This window comes from Erinaceus europaeus, chromosome 21 (assembly GCF_950295315.1).
Source record: "Erinaceus europaeus chromosome 21, mEriEur2.1, whole genome shotgun sequence".
NCBI lineage: Eukaryota > Metazoa > Chordata > Mammalia > Eulipotyphla > Erinaceidae > Erinaceus > Erinaceus europaeus.
In genome coordinates, this window is record NC_080182.1 from 8,981,638 (window position 1) to 9,005,857 (window position 24,220).

Consider the following 24,220-nt stretch of genomic DNA (forward strand, 5'->3'; position numbering starts at 1 on the left):
TCAGGATGTGTACACAGACCTTCAAGACATGCAACTGCTTCCTCATCTCTGCCTGACTTAATCCTTTTTTAAAATTTTTTTGTTTATTTTTACATATGGCTTGTATATTTTTATTAACAATTTAACAATGCTATAATAAATTATAAGCTTTCAGAAGTAGTATCTTCATATTCACATACAGTGTGTGCAAGTCTCCGCAGCCCCCACCACAGGAGGGAGCCCGGGCGGAGCCTGGCAGAGGCACTGGAGCCAGACTTCTGGGCTGAATCTGGGCTTTGCTTCTCAGGGAACTGCTAAAAACTGCCCCCACGTAGGGTGGTGGTAACAGAGATCTTTGTGTAAAGGGCTGAGAACTTTGCTGACACAGTGGGTAGTGCAGGGGGGTTGTTTTTACATTATTTCCATGGTTTGCATGGTTCAGCAGAAACACAGGGACTTTGTAGCTGCATGGAGGGGTCTTCAAATCTCAGCCCTACCACTTGCTAGTTCTGTGGTCCTGGCTGTCTTTTTTGTTTGTTTGTTTTTGATTACCAGAGCAGTGTGCAGCTCTGGCTTATGGTGGTACCGGAGATCGAACCTGGGACTTTGGAGCCTCAGGCATGTGAATCCATGTGCATATATCATTAGGTTATCTACCCTCTGCCCCTGGCTATCTTTAAAAAAAAAACAAAATTTTTTTATTATTAGTGATTTACTATTGATTTACAAAATTACATATCAACTGAGGTATAGTTCCACACTGTTCCCACTACCAGACTTCTGAATCCCCAATCCCTCTATTGCAAGCCACTCTGGTCCTCCCAAGGTTGCAGACATGGGTTAACTGTCTGTCTGCATTTGTACATAACTGGCCCCCTTTTTCTTCCAGGTGCAGTCCTCTCTTCCCCTCCACATCATTGATGACCCTATTCCTACATCCAAATGTCCCTCCTTTGTTCCTCCTCTCTCTCCAGGTCCTGATGGAGCTGGAGTTCAGAACCCTCTTATCCTCTTCCTCCTATCACTTCTCCTCCACTGAGAGTATGGATCAAAATAGTTTTTAGCATGCAGAAGGTGGAAGGTCTGGCTTCTATAATTGCTTCTCTGCTGGACATGAGCATTAACAGGTGGATCCATATCCCTAGCCTGTTTCTATCTTTCTCTAGTGGGGTAGGACTCTGGAGAGGCAAGGTTCCATCCTGACTGTTTTGAACCTTCCCCCAGCTTCAGTTTCCTCCTCTGCCTCCCTCCAGCTTCTGTAAGAGGATTGAGAAATAGTGTGTACAAGGGCCCAGGAACAGCTGTGTATGTGTGTCACTGACACTCTTCCCTCCTCTGCCAAACCCTTCTTCCTTTTTTGCTACTTGTCATCCCCAGTTTCTCACCCTCAGCAAGATGCTTTACACTAATGGTGACTGTCACATATCCACTGAACAAGACACTTCCAGCCTCCTGGCCCTATCAGTCTGCAAATTCTCAATGACAGACTTCGGAGTCCCAGCGTAGAGGCTGTACTTTGCATCCAGCCTTAGTTTCTCCTGACTTCTCAGAACTGAGTGTTTCGACTTGATGCTCACAGGCATTTTTTATTAACAGAATTGAAGGAGCCTAATTTTTCAAACACCCCTTAGTGTCATTCCGCCATTTCCCTCACAGCTGTGAATCAGTAATGTCTCCTTGTGTTCGTCAAGTCACACCAAATCTTTCCTTAGATGGCATGGTCGTCAAAGTGTAATCCTCCCACCAATAGCATCATATGGCCTGGAGCCCATCAGAGATACCCATGCTCTGTGCTTCTGTGATTCTAGAAAGCATCAGCTAGCTGGATATTATTATTATTGATTTAATAATGATTAACAAGATTGTAAGATAACAGGGACACACAGTCCCTACTACTAGAGTTCCATGTCCTATCCCTTCCGTTGGAAGCTTCCTTATTCTTTATCCCTCTGGGAGTGTGGACCAAAATTTTTTATGGAATGCAGAAGGTAGAAGGACTGGATTCTTTTTTATTATTATTGGGATTAGTGGTTTACAGCCAACAATAAAATACAGTCACAGAAATAAAATAACAGTAGTTTGTACATGAATAACATTTTTAAGTTTTCCACATAACAATTTAACCCCCTCTGGGTCCTCTGCCATCATATCATGTTCTAGGACCTGAACCCTCCCTCCAACCCCAGAGTCCTTGGTGCAGTACACCAAACCCATTCTAAGTTCTTCTTTGTTTTCTTATTTTTCAGCTTCTTTTTTTTTATTATTTATTATTGGTGATTTAATAATGACTGACATGATTGTGGGGAAAGAGGGGTACAATTCATGCAGTTCCCACTACCAGCATGCCATATTCCATCCCCTCCATTGGAACGTTCCATATTTTTGTTATCCCCCTGGGAGTATGGACCAAAGATCTCTAAGGGGTGCAGGTTGAAGGTCTGAATTGTGTAATTGCTTCTCCGCTGGGCATGGATAATGACAGGTTGATCCATACCCCCAGCCTGTCTCTGTCTTTCCCTAGTGGGGCAGGGCTCTGGAGAGGTGAGGTTCCGAGACACATTGGTGAGGTCCTCTGCCCAGGGCAGTCTGGAGGGAATTATAGTAGTGTCTGCAACTTGGTGGCTGAAAGATATAACAAATTGTTCAATAAACAGGAACCCCAAAGTAGAAATAGAGCAAGTGAAACTAGGGGTCTTCATGTGGGAAGAAGCTAGGAAATCTATTTTAGGTATGTTCCAAGGAGCCCGTGACTTTAGTAATTTTCGCTTGAGCCCCGCTGCTAACATGCAGGTGGACTAAAAGTATTGTCTTGGAAGATATTGTCAGAGTTGAGAATAGGGCTAGTTAGCTGGATTAGAGAGTATCCCCCAAATATGAGGAAAGTATATAAATACCATTAACTGTTACCCCCATTGATCTGGCCTAGGGCCCATGTCTATTCATATTTAGCACAGGAGCCTGTAAAGACCTCTATAGGTTAGGAACCACCATAACCTATAAGTCTGATTTTTGGGTTAAGATGAAGTGTAAAAATTGGACATGATTTCTGACAAGCCAGTTTTTATTCTTTTGTTGTTGTTGTTGTTATTGTACTCACACCTTCCCAAAGATAAGAATATAGGCGTGTAAGAGGAACTAGGTTGATGATGATAATAAATAACATGTACTGAAATTGTACCTTGAGCAAGATTACTGAATATACATCCTATGCATAGTGATTTTAATCTTCATTAAAACCTGATGAATATGTATGATTTCATCACAATATTCATAATGTTCATGAATATTTATGCATCTGGGAAAACAAAATCTCTGGTAGGTTAAGTAAATTGCTACGGATCACATTTGGGGGACAAAAAAGGTTTGATTTGGGGTTGTCTTTTTTTATTATTGTTAAATCAAGTAATGATGTCTTCAGTTTACTTGAGGGACACCATATTTCATTTTAAATTAATTACTGAGCTAAGTTTATGTGCACTGTTTATACAGTGCTATTTAGAGATTGTAATTCCTAGGAGCTGGGTCTCACTAAGCAGACTGGGACTGGGATGTCCCTGGAATCTCTCCTTAAAGTTGAGAGAACATGCCCCGTTGGACAGTTGTATAAATGGGCTCTACCGGCAGGAGAAACACTTCACATAGTCACGGAGAGAGTCAGGCCCAGCACAGCTTCTCCCTCAGAAGACATGTGACAAGCAGCAGGGTCCCTTGGTGGTGACCCTAAAGAATCAACCCAGGTCCTGCTACTAATTCTGCATAGTAGTCTGTTCAGGGAGAGGATGGCTCTTCGAGTTTAATTCATTAGAAGACAAGATTTTCTTACAGCAGAACTTAAATGTAATAAGTATTTAGTTTTTCCTTCAGTTAGACAGCTTCCATGTTCTTAGCATTCACAGTGCTCAGTTTCTATATTAAACGCATAGCATGGGAGGTCCCCTGTGCCTCATAGGACTGCCAGATCTATATTAGTTTTCCATTTTGCAAATGAGGAAAATCACAGCCAGAAGAGTTACTCTAATAGTCCTATCTGCCATTCCTGTGTGAGACTTCCTGTGATTGTAATTTCCGTGTTGTTTTTGTTGTGTCTGTTCTAGTCTTTCTTCTTTTGGTAGTTGTACATGCATGACATTTCTCAGTTTTCCACATAACAATTCAATCCCCACTAGGTCCTCCTCTGCCATCATGTTCCAGGATGTGAACACTCCCCCTCCCCCTAGTCTTTTACTTTGGTGCAATACACCAACTCCAGTCCAAGTTCTGCTTAGTGTTTTCCCTTCTGTACTTGTTTTTCACCTTCTGTCTGTGGGTGAGATCATCCCATATTCATCCTTCTGTTTCTGACTGATCTCAACAGGATTCCTTCAAGCTCTATCCAAGATGAGGTCAAGAAGGCAAAATCACCATCTTTAATAACTGAGTAGTATTCCATTGTGTATCTAGACCACAACTTACCCACTCATCTCTTGTTGGACACCTGGGTTGCTTCCAGGTTTTGGCTATTACAAATTTTGCTGCTATGAACACAAGTATACACAGATCTTTTTGGATGGGTGTGTTTGGTTCCTTAGAATATATCCCCAGGGGAGGAATTGCAGGATTATAGGATAGGTCCATTTCTAGCCTTCTGAGAGTTCTCCAGACAGCTCTCCACAGGGACCAATTAACATTCTCACCAGCAGTGCAGGAGAGTTCCTTTGTCCCCACAACCTCTCCAGCATTTGTTGTCACTGTTGTTTCTGATGCATGACCTTCTCATGGGAGTGAAGTGGTATCTCATTATTGTCTTTATTTACATTTCTCTGAAAGTCAATGACTTGGAGCATTTTTTTTTCTTGTTTGTTGGCTTTTTGAATCTCTTCTATGGAGAATATTCTGTTCATATCCTCTACCCATTTTTGGATGGGGTCATTTGTTTTCTTGTTGCTGAATTTGGTGATCTCTTTATATATTTTGGTTATTAGCCTCTTGTCTGATGTATTGCATGTAAAGACCTTCTCCCATACTGTGAGAGGTCACTTTGTGTGGTGGTTTCTTTTGCTGTGTAGAATCTTTTTAATTTGATGTAGTCCCACTGATTTATTTTTTAGTCTTCTTTGTAATTGGATTTGTATCATTGAAGATGCCTTTAAAATTTAGATGAGAAAGAGTTCTGCCAAGATTTTCCTCTAAGTATCTGATAGCTTCTGGTCTAACATCCAAGTCCTTGATCCATCTGGAATTTACTTTTGTGTTTGGTGAAATATAATGGTTCAGTTTCATTCTTCTGCATGTTTCAACCCATTTTTTCCAACACCATTTGTTGAAGAGACTCTGCTTTCCCCATCTAATAGTCTAGGCACCTTTGTCAAAGATTAGATGTCTATAGGTGTGGGGGTCTAGTTTCTCTTCTAATGATAACACATCTTGCTTGCAAATACTGAACCGAGTAAAAGCAGATTTGAAGAGATGCTTACACAAATGCCTCAGAGTCATTAGTATTTGCAATGTGGTAAGTAGATACTTTTAGGGAAACATCACAATAATTTTAGTTTTTCTTTTTTCTAGGTCCTTGACTTGTGAGACTTTTTATTTGCTTAAACTTTGAAACAAAAAAATCTAATTTCTATTTTTCACCAAAACATAGAGGTAATGACACCTTATATTTCCAATACACTCATTATAAGTCTTAATATTAAGATCAACTACCAAATCTGTGCGGTTTTGTTTTGTTCTTGCCTCCAGGGTTATCACTGGGGCTCAATACTACAAATCCACTGCTCCTGGAGGCCATCTTTTATTTATTGCTGTTATTGTTGTTGTTGGATAGGACAGAGAGAAATTGAGAGAGGAGGGGAAAACAGAGAGTGGGAGAGAAAGAGACACCTACAGACCTGCTTCACCGCTTGTGAAGCAACCCCCTGAGCAGGGAGCTCGAACCTGGATCCTTGTGCAGGTCCTTGCACTTCATACCATGTGTGCTTAACCAGTGCACTGCCACCTGCCCCCAACCTATGTGTTTTTAAGATGCATGTATTAACGAGAAAAACAGAGCATCACTCTGGCATATGAAATACCAAGAATTGAATTCAAGACCTTACGCTCATAGGTCCAGTGTTGTAGCCAACTGTGCCACTTCCCAGACTGTTCAAATCTATCATTCTATCCCTTAATCCCAGCCCAGCCCTCCTTACTGAGAATCTTGAAGAGATTATCTTTATTAAATCTAGCGTGCTGCATGGTGGCTAATAGCAGTAAGCAGCAAAGAGCAAATAACCTAAATAGCTAAATAGCAAATTAGCATAGAGGTCATTAGCAAAAATTGGCAGATTTCTGCATCAGTGTGAAGCCCTACACAGTACTCAGTGCTGGAAGAAGGCAAAAGGCCAGTCAGTGATGACACCATCATGGAAAGAGTACAGAGGGCATGAAAAAGAACACAGCAGGGCAGGAAGGAGGTCCAAGGAGACTTATGTCTAGTGAGTCAACCAAGAAAATAGAAATCCATGGTCCAAGAGGCTGCATAGTCTCCAGAGCATTGAACTTCAAAGCATGAGGTCCAAACTCCAACCCTTGCTATTACATGTGCCCCTGTCTTTCCTTTTTTTTCCCTCATGCTAATAAATAACTAAATGAATCTTTAAAAAAGAAAATATTAGTTTATACACATGATGATTAAAATCCCTTCTGTGAAGCCTGGCGGTACAGTTTTGTTCTCTTTGTAGAGATCATCTTAGAAGACCTGGTAAAATAATAGTCCAAATTATGAAATGTGTCTGCAGAAGCTTTTGATTAATATTTAATTTAGAAATGAACACAGATCCCTAAACTTCTATTAAAACCATGCTTGAAGTGTTCCAGTAGAAGATTATTCTTAGGGAAGAGACTGAATAAATTGGAATATGCTTTCTTAAAAAGAATTAAGTATTTCATCTTTTTGAATAGCTGAGTAACATTCCACTGAGTGAATTTGTGTGTATAACATATTTATACCTATATATATGTATATAACAGATACAGTTTGCAGTTTCTTGAACAATAGGCATGGAAGGTGGTTTCATATCTTGACTATTGAAAATAGTGCTACCATCTCTCACCACATCATCCTGAACATGCCTCATCTCCTCTTATCTCAGAAGAACAGAGCTACCATTGCATGAGGGTGCATATATGTTCTTGAATTAGTATTTTTGTATTCTTTGGTTACATATCTGGGAGTGATATTTCTAAATCATACGATATTTCTCTTGTAGTTTTTAAAGGAATCTCTAAGTCTTTTCTTTTTGTAACAACATGGGTGAAATGGGAGATAATTTTGCTAAGTGACATTAGTCAAAGTGAAAGACAGTTAACAGATATGTTCTCATATGTGGAATACACATAGCAAAAACAAACAGCCTAACCAACCCACAACAAAAATAAGGACAGCAGGTGGAAAGTTTGATGCTGAGGAAGGGACCTCACCAGTTGTGTCACCCCTGTGTCCCCTACAGTGCCTGTAGGATGCTCTGTCAACAGGGAGGTAGGGAAGTCCATGCTCACACACAGAGTCTCACATCTGCCATCCCAGGAGGATGCTCATTTACCCTCACCGGAAGTCATCCCTGTTCAGGGGGGAAGCTGGGTCCTACACCAGGCACCCAGAGTGTTGCCATCCTTGCAAGTGGCTGGCTACTTACATTTATACCCCATGGACTCTGTGCTTCCTCTGAGCTGCCTCTTGAGTCACAAGTTTTAAAATCAGAGAACTAAAAAGAGTAGTAGCAAAGGAAAGTAATCATGACAGCCTTCCCTGGGGCTTCCATAAGTAACTCTCTACATTAACTCAAAGTCAAAACATTATCTAAAGCACATAACATCCTCTTCATCAGATTTTATTGACTTACCTTTGGTTTTTGGTACTTCCCTAGGCAGATGAGGTGTCCTGGGAGCCCCACCTCCCCAGAGCCCTGCTCCATTAAGAAAAGAGAGAGACAGGCTAGGAGTATGGATCCACCTGTCAACGCCCATGTTCAGCGGGGAAGCAATTACAGAAGCCAGACCCTCCACCTTCTGCACCCCATAATGATCTTGGGTCCATACTCCCAGAGCAATAAAGATTAAGAAAGATTTTTGAGGGAGGGGATGGATTATGGAGCTCTAGTGGTGGGAATTGTGTGGAATTGTACCCATCTTATCCTATAGTCTTGTCAGTATTTCCATTTTATAAATAATTTTTTAATTGGGGAGTACAGCTTCACACTCCTTATTGCTAATAAGCATCATTACACCCACCACCAAAGTTCTAGTTTAAAAAAAAAATTAGTAATTTTTAAGAAAAAAACCTCATTAGGGGAATGTTGTTTTGCAAGACAAAGTGATCATCTCAGCGAAAACCATCGTTTCTCTAGGGTCAGTATTCAGCTCTGGTAGTGGGTTTGTGGGTCACTGACCAAGAAGAATCTCATGCCAATCTCCCACCACTCACATCTCCCAGGCGTCACAAGCAACATTCTGAGCATAAACTCAGTAATCATGCACACGTGTATGTCTTTTTTTTTTTTTTTTTGCCTCCAGAGGAGGGCTCTGTGCCTGAATCCATGAATCCACTGTTCCTGGAGGCCATTCCCCCCAACCTTTTGTTGCCCTTGTTGTAGCTTTGTTGTTGTTGATGTTGTTCGTTGTTGGATAGGTCAGAGAGAAATGAGAGAGGAGGGGAAGACAGAAAGGGGGAGTGAAAGAGAGACCTGTAGACCTGCTTCACCTCCTGTGAAGCGACTCCCCTGCAGGTGGGGAGATGGGGGCTCGAACCGGGATCCTTACGCCAGTCCTCGCACTTTGCGCTACGTGCACTTAACCCGCTGTACTACCGCCCGACTCCCACGTGTATGTTTTTAAACAAGTAAAGATGCAGTCAACGTTGCACCACAAAAATGAAAGCAGATTAGTAACTTCTGCAGGCGAGCTAAGCCAGGGAAAAGGGAAGAGTCCCCGGCCAGGTGGGTGTGGTCAGACTGCAGGTCTGGGCAGGTGCTCTGGGGAAGCAGAAGGCAGTTTCCCAGGTAGAGAAGTTGGAACTGGTCACCTGGATTCCAGCAGGGAGAGCAGGACAGCATGACTCCTCACTATCTGTGGAGCTAAAACACAGCTGCAACATAACAGCCCTGGCTAGGCCGTCAGCCTCCCTGCCTCTGAGTTCCAGAGGCTGGGTCACTGGTGACAGTGTGCAAATCTCCTTATCTTTAAGGGTCAAATTTTCCATGAAGATTTTATCTAAGAGGTTTTTTGTTTTTTGTTTTTCCTTTTTTGGCATTGTTTTCTTTTTATGCTTCATTTATTCTGCTTGGAGTTTGGCAGACCCTTTTAAGCCAAAGAATTTCTCCTTTCTTAAAGTCAATTTTCATCCACATGTCTTCATTATTTTTTTTTTCTTTCCTCCACCTATTTCTCCATTTTTAGAATACTGTTCATTGTTGGACCCAATTTTCCTTTTTTTCTCTTTCTTTGCCTCTTTCTTCTCTCTATTATACTTGACAGAACAGGACAGAGAGAAATTGAGCAGGGAGAGTAGATAGGGAGAGAGAAAGATAGATACCTACAAACCTGCTTCACTGCTTCTGAAGTGCCCTCCTACAGGTGGGGAGCCTGGGGCTCGAACCCTGGTCCTTGCACCTGCTAATATGTATACTTAACCTGGTGCACCACTACCTGCCCCCAAAGCCCACTTTTTCTTATGCCCCATTGTTTTTACTCTAACACATTCTTTTTTACTTTTACAAAATCACAATTTATAGTGATTTTGATTTTCAGGTCTGCTATTGCATTTTTCTTCAGTTTTATTTCCAGGAAACCTTTGCTTTTCCTGACTACTTTTTTTTCATCCCTCTGTCCCCCTCAGCTGTGCTGTGTAGATGCAGTTCCTTTACAAATGAGTACAGTTATTAATTAGGGCGTGTGTGTGTGTGTGTGTGTGTGTGTGTGTGTGTGTGTGTGTGTGTGTGTGTGATGCTGGGACCTTTCTTATGGAATAAGATATTTATTGGGCCAACTTTTTTCATTCTCTTTATTTCACAGAATATAGTAATGAGAAAAGAAAAGACTTTGGGGGTACAGCTGGGCAGGGGTTTAAACATTCGAGAGGTTTGTTACACAGTGGCACCGCGGCACAGAATGGTATTAGGTACAGCAAGATACGCAACAAGACAGAGATATAGATTAGTCATTATGGCTATAGAGGAGAGTCTCTTAAGCTAAGTTTAAGGGAGCTCAGCTCCACGTGTTCAGTCTCTCCGGTGAGAGGCAGCATGGCGGGTCCTGGGGAGCGGAGCAGGCACAGAATGTAGAGGAAAAGAGAGTGCAGAAAGAGGCACAGGGAAAGAAAAAACAACTCCGGCAGCCTCGCAGCTAAATAACTTTGGATGCACCTTGTGGGTTTGCCTAAGTTCGTACTGTGTTCATAGGCTGATGTCAGCCATATGCTAATGACGTTCATCAGCCTCAGCCATATGCTGATTACGTCCAAAATCCGTTCTGTGTCACAACAACAGAGATAATGATGAGAGAGACACATAAAGAGAGAGACAGAGGAAGAGAAAGAAGCCACTATAACACTGCTCCACCCTGTGCTATACTTTCATTTTTTTGATGGTTAACATTACACTTTATTGTGATATTTCTTCATTATTATTATTATTTTATTTATAAAATGGAAACATTGACAAGACCATAGGATAAGAGGGGTACAGCTCCACACAATTCCTACCACCAGAAATGCATATGTCACCCTTCCCTGATAACTTTCCTATTCTTTATCCCTCTGGGAGTATGAACCCAGGGTCATTATGGGGTGAAGAAGGTGGAAGGTCTGGCTTCTGTAATTGTTTCCCTGCTGAACATGGGCGTTGGCAGGTGGGGTTTAAACATTCACCCAGCCTGTCTCTCTCTTTCCCTAGTGGGGTGGGGCTCTGGGGAGGCGGGGCTCCAGGACACATTGGTGGGGTCATCTGCCCAAGGAAGTCCAGTTGGCATCATGATAGCATCTGGAACCTGGTGGCTGAAAAAGAGTTAAGATATAAAGCAGAACAAATTGTTGCCTAATTATGAACCTAAGAGCATGAATATTGCAGATGAACATTTGGGGATCTCCGTTTTGGAAATAGCTAGTAGGCCAATTTTAGGTATACTCTGTGGGGCCCATGACTTTACTAGTTTTTGCCTGAGCCTGACATCTGATAGGCAGGTGGGCCCAGGTTATTCATATGGTGCCAGGGGTAGACCATAGGGTCTCATTCCTGGTAAGACACACATTTTACCAGCTGTATATCCCTGACCTTAATTAGAATTGTCTTTATTTTTATGTTGTGTGTGTGGTTTTTGTTTGTTTGTTTGTTTTGCTTACATTGTTTGTTTTAGAGACAGAGAAATTGAGAGAGAATGGAGAGACAGAGATCACTGTTTCACTGCTCATGAAGCCTCCACCTTGCAGGTTTGGACAAGGGGCTTGAACCCAGGTTCTTGTGTACTATAGTGGGTACACTCTGTCAGGTGTGCCACTTGCTCACCCTCTAGTTAGAATTTTTACAGTTACTTTTGTTACCCTGATTATTTCCTTTTGCCTTATATTTTTATTTTTTCTTAGTTCATCGTGATCCTTCTTTCTGTTGATATTAGGTTCTTTCAGTCGTCTAGTGATCCCTGGTTGTCTCTGAATACTTTTTTAAACAAAATAGTGATCTGGTTAATTAACAAAGAAGACTACATGGATGGGTTAATATCCCTAGAAGAGTTTGGCTTTGGTGTGGAGTCTGGGAGGCAGTGCTAACTAACAGAAAGCTTCAGGTTCAAAAGTCAGATGGGCAATTGACAGGTTTGACTTTGTGGTATGTGTTTAGGATCTGACGGGCAAGTACATGGAAGCTTCCCCAATACCAACCGGGGGCCGGGGGTGGGGGCTTCCTCCCAGGGTGCCAACTTCTGTATTGGAGTCCTAGTCCTCAAGGAAGTTGTTCAGTTTTGTTTTGATTTTACCAGAGCACTGCTCAGCTCTGGCTTATGGTGGTGCAGAGGACTGAACCTGGGACATTGGAGCCTCAGACATGAGAGTCTGTGCATAACCATTCTGCTGTCTCCCCACCAGAAGGTGGTTCAATTTTATTAGAGAACTAGGACAGAGCATCCTAGGACTATAACTCTTCATGTGTTTGGAAATAGGAATGGAGGCCAAGAAGCCTCACTATTGTCTACACAGTTGTTCGATTTACTTTCTGAGTACAAGTTCCCTCTTCCAATCAACTCTAAACTCAGTCTTTCCATCTTGAAGTCCTAGTTCTGTCTGTTTTGAAGTACATTTTTCCTCTTGCTATTATGCTAACATTCGCTTTCAGCTTTCCAGAAATCTGTCAAATTCTGATTCTTCCCTCACATCCACTCTGTATCTGGGTAGATTTCTTGTTGTATGTCTTCTCATATTTCACTGGCATCAGAGGAGGGAGAGCAGATATATGTTTGCTTGTTGCCCGTTGAATGGGCATCTTTATTTATTTCCCTATTTTTCGGAAATGAGTATGCATCGGTACATTCATAGTAAGGACAATAACAGAAGCTATTCTTAGGACGAGAGGAGTTTATAAATGCGTTCTTCTCAAACATAATGGGAAATAAAATAAACAGGAATAAATCAGCCATGCTGGCCGATTTATTTCTGACCGAGAACCTGCCTTCCCACAGTGCTCCAGTGCCGAGTAAGAGGCTGCAGAAATCTTGCTCTGTCTCTCTTGTGCTTTTAATTTCGCCAAGCTGAATTAGAAATGTTGTTAGTGCAGTAAGAGTGTCAGATATAAAGCCTACTAGTAAACAAAAGTTATCCATTGGTGACTGTCAAGGGCAAGCATTTGTCAACCGGCTCTGTGTGGGGACTCAAGTACCTGGTTCTGCTGGGCTTACCTCAGGTCACTCAGGTGTCTCTGGTCAGTTAACAGCCAGTGGCCTCACTCAGCTGGCACAAGTTGGTACCATAGTAGGCAGGAGAAGGGGGATGATTGGACTAGGGTTCCCATCATCTCCAAGGCTAGTCTGGGTCTGTTTACATGGCCACCGTAGGCAGGAGAAGGGGGATGATTGGACTAGGGTTCCCATCATCTCCAGGGCTAGTCTGGGTCTGTTTACATGGCCACCGTAGGCAGGAGAAGGGGGATGATTGGACTAGGGTTCCCATCATCTCCAGGGCTAGTCTGGGTCTGTTTACATGGCCACCGGTGGCAGGATTTCCGAGAGAGACACTGCCTAGCTGAAGGCCCCTACAGTTGCCCTCTCAATAGTCAGAGTGAGTCACCAGCCAACCCAGACCCAAGGATTAAAGAAAGAAATTGCATCTGAATAGAAAGAGCTGCAGAGGGAGTCCTGCGGTAGTGCATCGGGTTAAGCACAGGTGGCACAAAGCTCAAGGACCAGTGTTAAGGATCCCAGTTCGAGCCCCCAGCTCCCCACCTGCAGGGGAGTCACTCCACAAGTGGTGAAGCAGGTCTGCAGGTGTCTTTCTCTCCCCTTCTCCGTCTTCCCCTTCTCTCTCCCTTTCTCTCTGTCCTATCTAACAAGGATGACATCAATAACAACAAGATATAAGTACAATAAAAAAAACAAGGGCAACAAAAGAAAATAAATAAATATTAATAAAAAAAAAAGTTTTTAAAAAAAGAAAGAGTTGCAGAGGGTTGTGGTCCCTCTCAGAATCCACTGTTTGACTAGTATTTCTTAAATCCTAATTCTTCTGTGCTCTTACTCTGTATCTTCCTCAGGCTTCTGAGAACCCAGTCTCTGGAATGGTTCTACAACAATGTGAAGAGCCGCTTCAAACGTTTCGGCAGCGCCAAGGTCCTGAAGAACCTGTACAGGAAGCACCGGCTGGAGAGTGGAGCATGCTGTGACGTGCTAGGTGTGTGTGCTACCCACTACTCTGAGAGTCTTTGGTGGGCAACTGGGATGGAAGAAGGCTTTGTCCACTGGGACACATTCATCTGAGACACAGAAAGTTACTTAACTATCACTTGAGTGAGGAGCAGAACTTTCTAAAAGCATCTAACCCAAGATTGTCCTTAAGGATGTGAGAACCATCTGACTGTGATGCCTGTCACCCCACTGCTAGCTAAGGTTGAACTGGCTGATCTGGCTTATAGGCAGGTTCCTCTTCCCTCTCTCACCATTCCCTCTCTCACCATGTACAATCCTCCCAAACCTATGAGCCTACACAAAGAGGTGACCTTCTCCCAATAGAAACTGCGTGTTCTTCATTCATAGTCGAGGGCATCCATGAGCAATGTCCTCCTCCGCTAGCAAATTTGACCTTTCAGAGATTCTGTTTAGTTCTGAATCCTTGGGTTCCAGCATCTCCAGTTGCCTGGATGTGTCAGGATCTAGGAAAACCGATGTATTTCTGACAACTGTAGACATTTTAATTCCGGATCCCCAGAAGTTACAATTTTCTTTTGGAATCTTTAAGGCGTAAAGTGTCGAAAGCCACCTTTCTTTGGTTGCATAGACAAAGATATTCAAAAGATATTCTCTTACTTTCATTCGATCTCCAGAATTCTCTTCATACCAGAACCAGAGTTTGATATAATAGGAGAGTTAGAAGAGTATCAGCTTCCTTTCTGAGAGTTTCCAGGGTGAATGCTACCCATAATGCCTTCTGCAGTTAAGACAGCCACTGTAATTACAGTGAGAAGTCATATTCTCCATCACCTATATCAGATACAGCATATCAGTAGGAAGTCCTCCCCAAAAAGGTTCTTTTTTCTATCTAATGATCTAATGACAGATTTCTTTCATCACTTGTTAGAGCTTTTTTTTCATTGCTGTAGTTATTATTGTTGCTGTTATTGTTGTTGGATAGGATAGAGAGAAATGGAGAGAGGAGGGGAAGACAGAGAGGGAGAGAGAAAGATAGACACCTGCAGACCTGCTTCACTGCTTGTGAAGTGACTCCCCTGCAGGTGGTGAGTCTGGGGCTCGAACCAGGATCCTTCAGCTCCAGTCCTTGTGTTTTGCGCCACCTGCACTTAACCCACTGCACTTACCACCCAACTCCCACTTGTCAGAGCTTTTTATCCATGAAAACAAGGGAAGTCTTATTCATCTATTTGAACCTTTTTCACCATCATTATTTTACATTGTTACATTCTTAAAGTTTTTGTTTGTGCCTTATCTAAAGTTAATTATAGTCACTGAGACATGAGGGGAAATAGGATGTAACAGTAAACATAGCAAAACATTAGAACCTTTTGAGGACATTGTTAGAAGCTGCCTTTCAGACTACTCGAGGATCCTCTAACCAGGGAAAGGCAGTGCTGAGAAAGGTTTCGACATGTATTTTAATCTTCTCTTTACTGGTTCTTCTTTAAGTTTTCTCCTTAACTCAAGAAATTCCATAGTAGAATTGAGGCACCCTTCCTTGTTTGCCTCCTGATACGTTTCCAGTCTGATTAATGTACCTTCTTACCTACTTACAAATCCAAGCCTCGTAGGTATTCTCTGCAACTCAATGCACAATGCAGGGGGAGGGGGTAAGCAGTCAGTATGTGAGGAGAATCTTAAAGAACAGAGCATAGTTCCCATCTCTTTTCTCTGTAAGGCCCCACACACAAATGGAGCATGTGGATTGAATCCCAAGTGATCCAGTACAGTCTTTGTAACTTCCAAGTGTCCATTTCACAGGATAGAGATTTCCTAGGAATAACTATCTGCCATAGTTCAAGCAAATGTATGGCCTGGGTCCACTGTGGCTACTCACCACTTCCTTCCTCTGGTTTCAGTCTCATGACTTGCCACAGTGTATTTGGGTGATGCTTCCTGAAGCCACTCTCCTGATGGGCCCTGTGGAGGTAACAGCATCCTCGTTTCTGTGTTCTCAAAGGATGGTTCGATGCCAGGCACATCTGACACCCTCTGTATTGCATGAGTTCAGTCTTCCCAAGTATATGGTGGCTACAGTATGTCACAGAAATACTGCAGTCGGTGGATTTAATATTATTCGTGCCCTTTAATGGACATAGAAACATGCAGACAGGAGATTCTTTCTAAGATGGTACTCATCAGCAAATGTGTGAAAATAAAATGAGTTTTTTTTTTTCTGCACACCGTATAGAAAGTTAGGTTGGCGAGGAGATAGCACAATGGTAGCACAACACATTTTCGTGCCTCAACTAGTTTCTGTCCCCCATAAACCAGTACTAAGCACTGCTCTTGTCTCTTTCTCTGTGTCTGTCAATCCTGGTGGCCAGCTTTTTTTTTTTCAATATTTATTAGTTAAGACAGGGAAAAGTTGAGAGAGGAGGGGAAGATAGAGAGGGAGAGAGAAAGATAGACACCTGCAGACCTGCTTCATTGCTTCACAAGTGACTCCCCTGCAGGTGGGGACCCAGGAGCTCGAACTGGGATCCTTGTGTGTATCCTTGCACTTTGTATTATGTGTGCTTAACCCAGTATGCCACCGCATGGTCCCCCAAATCCTTTTTTAATGAGCCAGCACCATAATAAGCCAAAGAAGAGCAGGAAAACATTTTAAAAAATAAAGTGAGGCTGGTCACAGTAAAAGAGAGAGAGATTTTATTTATTTTTTTAATTTCTTTATTGGAGAATTAATGTTTTACATTTGACAGTAAATACAATAGTTTGTAAGTGCATAACATTTCCTAGTTTTCCATATAACAATACAAGTCCCCACTACATCCTCTGTCATCCTTTTTGGACCTGTATTCTCCCCCCTAACCACCCAGAGTCTTTTACTTTGATGCAATATGCCAATTCCAGTTCGTATTCTACTTGTGTTTTCTCTTCTGATCTTGTTTTTCAACTTCGGCCTGAGAGTGAGATCATCCCATATTCATCCTTCTGTTCCTGACTTACTTCACTTAACGTGATTTTTTCAAGGTCCATCCAAGATCGGCTGAAAATGGTGAAGTCACCATTTTTTATAGCTGAGTAGTATTCCAGTGTGTGTGTGTGTGTGTGTGTGTGTGTGTGTGTGTGTGTGTCTCTGTGTGTGTGTGTGTGTGTCTGTGTGTATACACACACATACCACAACTTGCTCAGCCACTCATCTATTGTTGGACACCTGGGTTGCTTCCAGGTTTTGGCTATTACAAATTGTGCTGCCAAGAACATATGTGTACACAGATCTTTTTGGATGGGTGTGTAGGGTTCCTTAGGATATATCCTCAGAAGAGGAACTGCAGGATCATAGGGTAGGTCCATTTCTAGCCTTCTGAGAGTTCTCCAGACTGTTCTCCACAGAGGTTGGACCAATTTACATTCCCACCAGCAGTGCAGAGGGCTCCCTTTGACCCCACACCCTCTCCAGCATTTGCTGCTGTTACCTTTGCTGATGTATGACATGAGAGAGCGATTTTTAAAAAATAGTGTTGTGTGTTCAGATGGGAGAAAGTCAGAGAATAGTAGTCCTTTAAAGATCAGATGTTGTGACTTACCTATCTCTCTCTCTCTCTGAAGACCAGACATGCCAAGTCTCACCCCCAATTGTAAACAGAGTTCTGAATGTCAGAGAGATCAAGCAACTTGGTCATGGTCACGTGACTCACAATATGCGGGTTCTGGAATTGACTTTGTATCTCTCAGAATTTCATCTGTTCTGTCTTTGATTCCACATTGCCTCCTGAAGTACGTTGGTGGTGGCAGTGGTGATAGGCTGGGAATCATTATGAAGAGAAAAATAATGTGACTGGTCAAAAACTTGTAGCATTATTATGGGACTGGGTGACTGCCTAGCCCTGTTTTCAAGGCCAATTTAATCAAAGCAGATAACCAACCGTCTGCTAGTTCGGTGACAGTGAATCCATGCTTTCTAATCTCTTTTTCCCTCACCCCCTCTCTTCTCTAGGAGGAAATTTCTTTGATGCAAACCTTGAGAATGAAGGAAGTATATCTGGCAGTGATTCAACATTTTATAGGCATTCAGAAGGTGAGGTTGTTTAAGAGCTTACTGTCAGTGGGGGACTAGAAATGCCTTCAGATGCTATTAATGGTGTCCAGTTACATGGATCCCCTGCCTACAGGGATTCATTGCTACCTAGGCGTCTCTGTTGGTCTTCCTGTCATTATCATTTATATGGGTCTATCCTAAAACATGGTGTATATATACAAAATGTGACTTACAGAGGTATTAGCTGTGTAGCCATTGTATGATCAACTAGTGGGTGTTCTCAAGTTAAAGCACAGCAATCAAAGGGGCCAGGTGGTGGTGCAGATGGTTAAGTGCTCACACTACAGTGCATAAAGACCCAGGTTCAAGGCCCTGGTCCCCACTTGCAGGGAAGAAGCTTCATGAGTGTTGAAGCAGGGCTGTAGGTCTCCCTATTTATCTATCTTTCTCCATCCAATAATAATTAAATAATTTTTTTTAAAAAAACATCCATTAAAAAAAACATAGCAATCAATATCATTTGTGATTCCTTTAAAAATATTCATATAGGGAGTCGGGCAGTAGCGCAACAGGTTAAGCACAGGTGGCACAAAGCACCAGGACCGGTGTAAGGATCCTGGTTTGAGCCCCCGTCTCCCCACATGTAGGGGAGTCACTTCACAAGCAGTGAAGCAGGTCTGCAGGTGTTTGTCTTTCTCTCCCCCTCTGTCTTCCCCTCCTCTCTCCATTTCCCTCTGTCCTATCCAACAACAATGACATCAATAACAACAATAAAAAATGAATATTCTTATAAAGAATGTATTGTTTTCCAATTAACTTCTACTTTTTCATACAAATATAATGGTGCCCCTAGAGCAGAGGTTAAACGCGGGGAAAAAAATGACTCATTTCAAATAAACTCTGTTAGACTAAACACCGGTTCGTGGTTACCAAAAAGAAAGGCAATGGGTGAATTCCCTGGGCAGACGACCCCACTAATGTATCCTGGAGCCCTGCCTCCCCAGGCTCCTGCCCCACTATGGAAAGAGAGACACAGGCTGGGAGTATGGATTGACCTGCCAACACATACCCATGTTCAGTGGGGAAGCAATTACTGAAGCCAGACCTTCCACCTTAAGCAACCCCACAAGGACCCTGGGTCCAGACTCCCAGAGGGATAAAGAACAGGAAAGCTTTCAAGGGAGGGGGTGGGATACGGAGGTCTGTTGGTGGGAATTGTGTGAAATTGTACCCCTGTGGTCATCCTATGGTCTTGTAAATATTTCCATTTTATGAATAAAAAAATTTAAAAAAAAAAAAAAGAAAGGTAATGGGAGGATGGGTAAAATCAGGTAAAAGAGTTTAATTGTATGGTGGATAGCATCGAACTTCCCTTGAGGGACGAAATGTGGCATAGCCACAGGCTGATTTCAACGCCTACCTGGACCGTCTGTCATGTTACAACTAAAACAACTAGACCTTCAAAAGGGCGGAGGGGTGCACCTGGTTGAGCACACGTGTTGCAGTGTGCAAGGACCTGGGTTCAAGGCCCCAGTCCCCACCTGCAGGGGGACAGCTTTGCTTTGCAAGTGGTGAAGAAGGGCCACGGGTGTCTCTCTCTCTCTCTTCTTCTTTGTCTTCCCCTTCCCTCTCAATATCTCGCTGTCTCTATCAAAGATTATAAAAAAAAAATTAAAAATCTAAACCTTTGCCAACAGCTCAGCTCCTTAATGCCCTGTGTACTGAGAACCAAGGCCCCTGCTGAGGCCCACACAGGAGAGTTACCTCTGCCACAGGCCCTCCTCCCAACTTCCACCCTGTCATTCAAATCCCTATCAACTGGAGCTCCATTTCTGTCATCTTCTTTCCAGTCTGAAGCCCATGGCCTGAGTCCTCCCTGCCAACAACTTTCCTGTATTAATAGTAGTTTCAGTGACCATTAGTATCGATCAGGTTTCTCTAGAAAAGCAGAATCAGTAAGCTATATACACAGAGAGAGCCATTTTGTTACTACTATTTCTTCTCTTTTTTTTATCTTACAGGATGGTAATGGATAATCACAGTACATTTGTGGACACATGGGTACAAATTCAAACCTCCCCATGACAGATACCTGCAAAACCCTCTCACACCCCTCCACCGCGGTCCTTTACCGCCACACGCACCGGGAACCCAAAGCCCCCTCCAGTCTCTTCTCTTCCCCTGCTCTCCCAGAGTTCGCTGCCTTAGCGGGGCCCTCAGTTACTGCTCAAGGCCACTTTTTTATATTTAGAGGGAGAGAGAGAGAGAGAGAGAGAGTGCTGTGTCAGAATTTCCCCCCAATGCCGTAACACCTCCCATCTGACGCTGAGGCTTGAACTTGAGTCACACACATAGCAACACACACACCCTGCTCAGCAAGCCAGCTGCTGTCTGGCCTCAGAGAGATTTCCTTTAAGGACAAGGTTTCTGACAAGCCCAGAATCTAGAGCCCAACAAGCTGGAAACTCAAGTAGGAGTTGATGCTTCAGTCTTAAGGTAGAATTTCCTCTCAGATTTTGTTGCTCAGGCCTTTCAACCAACTGACTGAAGCCTGCTCACAGATAGGAGGATAATCTATTTTCACTTAAATTCAACTTTTGTAGGAGTCAGTCGTATCCACATAGTACCTTCAGAGCCGCCAAGGAGTAGCCTGGAAAACAAGAGTGAAGGATTTGCAATGGTGAGGTCCTGAGTTCACTTCCTAGCATCTAATATGCTGAAGCCACATTGTGGTTCATATTCTTCATCGCTCTCTCACTCTCTCTCTCTAAGAGAGAGAGAGAGATTATATAACTGTTTTTTTTTAAAAAAAGATATACCTTTTACCTTTGGGAGTCAGGTGGTAGCACAGCAGGTTAAGCACATGTGGCGCAAAGTGCAAGGACTGGTATAAGTAAGGATCTCAGTTCAAGCCTCCGGCTCCCCACCTTCAGGGGAGTTGCTTCACAGGCAGTGAAGCAGGTCTGCAGGTGTCTATCTTTCTCTCCCCCTCTCTGTCTTCCCCTCCTCTCTCCATTTCTCTCTGTCCTATCCAACAATGATGACATCAATAACAACAACAACAATAAAAAAAAAACAAGAGCAACAAAAGGGAATAAATAAATATTTTTAAAAGATATCCTTTTATAACAATAACTAAATGAATACTTGACTAAAAAACTGAGCCCCTAGTTAAGATGACTCAAACTCAGCAGCCCCACCACAGACTGGTCCTCTGGGCTTTGTAAACCAGTCTTCTCCTTCCTCACAATTTGCCAGTTTTTCTCTCAGAAACAACAGCCAGGCTTTTACTTCAGCCAAAACATCTTCACTGCTCTGCTTCAGCCTCACCCCGAGTCATGAGCCCTGAGTTCATGGGGACATCACTAGGGACCTTCACAGAGCCTGGCACTGAGGGGGTACTTGGTAAACTTTGGTTTGTTGAGAATTTAGAAAATACATAGATGAACCTATGAGAGGAGAGAGATGGAAGAGACAAAAATCTCTCCACAGAGCACTTAGTACCTTCACAGATGAACTTGTATAGCCTACTGATTGAAAAATATTGAGGAAAAGTGTGTGTTCACACAGCCATCCTGATGTGTGCTGATGTTTGGACGAGGCTGCCCACACACAGCTCTGTCTGGGCCATCGTCATAGGCCTGTGAGGTACTGATCTGGTTTTATCTCCTTGACCCTCATGGGACCAGCCTTGCAATTTTAGGATGTTTGCTCAGTGCCACTATCTGCCTACAATTGTGTCTTTGAGAGTCAAAGAAGCTTGTATTAAAAATTGTAATTGAGGGAATCAGGTGGTAACATAGCGGGTTAAGCGCATGCAGCGCAAAGTGCAAGGACCGGCGTAGGGATCCTGGTTTGAGCCCCAGGCTCCCCACCTGCAGGGGAGTCGCTTCACAGGTGGTGAACAGGTCTACAGGTATCTGTCTTCCTCTACCCCTCTTGTCTCCCTTCCTCTCTCGATTTCTCTCTGTCCTATCCAACAACAGCAACAACAACAATAATAATAACCACAACAATGATAAAACAACAAGGGCAACAAAAGGGGGGAAAATGGTCTCCAAGAGCAGTGGATTCACCAAGCCCCAGCAATAACCCTAGAGGCAAAAAAAAAAAAAATTGTAATTGAGAGATGAGTTAATTAATGAGTTGATGTTTTTACACCTTGTCACATTTTACAAAGAATCGAGGCTGTTCTCAGGAAATGTGACTGTGTTAATTAATGATGAGTAGAATGCAGATGGAGGCAGGAGGCTGAGCTTAAGCATCAGGAAGCCCAGGCACCAAGTCCCTGCTCACCAGCGACATTCTTGTGCCCAGTGTGACCAGGACTTCTGGGGTAAACTAAGAAGGGGGCTGACAGAAATTCTCACCTTCAAGTAAGAAGCGCACAGTGATGCAGTGAATAGTGTCAAGACTCCCAAGCGCAAGGTTCAACGTCTAATTCTCACATCACATGTGTCGGATAATGTTGTGGTTCTTCTGAATTAAGAGAAGAAAAGGAAAAAAAAAAAAAGGATGGGGACCCAGGTTCAAACCCCCAACCCCCACCTGCAGGAGAAGAAGCATCACAAATGGTGGAGTAGTTCCGCAAATGGTTCTCTCTTTCTCTCCCTCTTGATTTCGCTGTCTCGCTCTTTATCAAAATAAGAATAAAAAAAAAAAGAGGCAGCAAAATTTAGTAGCTCAGGGTGCAGAACTCTTCCAAACACTTAGCTCCAAACCATAATTTTATTATCTGTCAAAATCCTCTGTTGTAAGGAAACCTCCTCCTATTGTCATGTCCAGAAAACACAGTCATCACAGCGGTAACGGTGTGCATTTGAGTCACATCAGCTTGTATCATTTCACGTTTGTGATTTAAACTGAAGGTTTTTAGAGATAGAATTCTAAATTCAAATCTCAGCTCTCTTCAGTGTCTCACTGTGTCAGCTTGGGTGAGTGACTTAGCCTTTCTGTTCTAGTCATCTCGTGTGTAATAAAGTAACTCACAGTAGATTGTTGTCAGCATTAACTGTGATGATGACGGTGATACTTGGTCTGGCAGGGGCCAGCACAGAGTCAATCTTTGTGACTGATATTATTGATTTGGAATCTAATAGCAGGACTTTGTATTTGCATTAAATCATATGTACCTTGGGGCCAGGCGGTGACACATCTAGTTAATTGCACACATTACAATGCATAAGGACTCAGGTTCAAGTCCCTAGTCCCCACTTGCAGGGGGAAAGCTTCACAAGTGGTGAAGCAGGGCTGCAGGTGTCTTTCTGTGTTTCTCCCTCTCAATCTCCCTCTCCCCTTTCAATTTCTCTCTGCCTCTTAGAACATTTATTGTCTTTCTTCACTGTCATCACACCCAATATGTCAGATCCACAAGAAAATAGATGAACATATATTTCTTATACTAAGTTCCTTTTGTCTGATTGTCCTTAATCCTTCCGTGATCAGAGTTGTTTCTTGTTCTCTGAGAATGTCGCATGGGCAGGGCAGAGATTTAGAGCCGCACTGGCTCTGATGGAGGTACACCCAGCCCTCCAACCAGCATCCAGTGAACAGTGAAAAGAGTTGGTCGAAAAAAAGTTATTCATTGTAGGAACCTGGGTATTCCCATACACCAGCTTAGACAGGGAGCAAGGGACCAAAGAGGAGGAACAAGATGATGGAACCATGAAAAAAAAAACGGGCAGCCAGTTTGAGTGCACATATTATGTAAAAAAGCACAAGGGCCCAGTTCTAGCCCCCGGTACCCACCTGCAGGGGAAAAGCTTTCCAAGTGGTGAAGCAGTATTACAGGTATCTCTGTCTCCCTCTCTCCCCCTTCCCTGTCCATTTCTGATGGTCTCTATCCAATAAATAAATAAAGGTAATTTTTTAAAAAATTAAAAAGAAAAGAGGAATGGCTGATCAGTGAGAAAGAGAGCCTGGGAAGAAGGGCCAGGGGTCGCATACCAGGCTAGCAGTATGGCACTGATTCCAGAGCCTGGGAAGAAGGGCCAGGGGTCGCATACCAGGCTAGCAGTATGGCACTGATTCCAGAGCCTGGGAAGAAGGGCCAGGGGTCGCATACCAGGCTAGCAGTATGGCACTGATTCCAGAGCCTGGGAAGAAGGGCCAGGGGTCGCATACCAGGCTAGCAGTATGGCACTGATTCCAGAGCCTGGGAAGAAGGGCCAGGGGTCGCATACCAGGCTAGCAGTATGGCACTGATTCCAGAGCCTGGGAAGAAGGGCCAGGGGTCGCATACCAGGCTAGCAGTATGGCACTGATTCCAGAGCCTGGGAAGAAGGGCCAGGGGTCGCATACCAGGCTAGCAGTATGGCACTGATTCCAGAGCCTGGGAAGAAGGGCCAGGGGTCG

General features: G+C 43.2%; 1 protein-coding gene across 5 annotated transcripts in view; it reads left to right on the top strand.

Moving 5' to 3' along the window:
• Nucleotides 1-24,220, top strand: part of MYRIP (myosin VIIA and Rab interacting protein) — a 347,454-nt gene that overhangs the window by 216,051 nt on the left and 107,183 nt on the right. For all 5 annotated transcript variants that reach the window (XM_060180352.1, XM_060180354.1, XM_007517826.3 and 2 more), the window contains exons 4-5: nt 13,728-13,864; nt 17,825-17,905. In XM_060180352.1, coding sequence (XP_060036335.1) covers nt 13,728-13,864; nt 17,825-17,905 — 218 coding nt within the window. The remainder of the gene's footprint in view (nt 1-13,727; nt 13,865-17,824; nt 17,906-24,220) is intronic.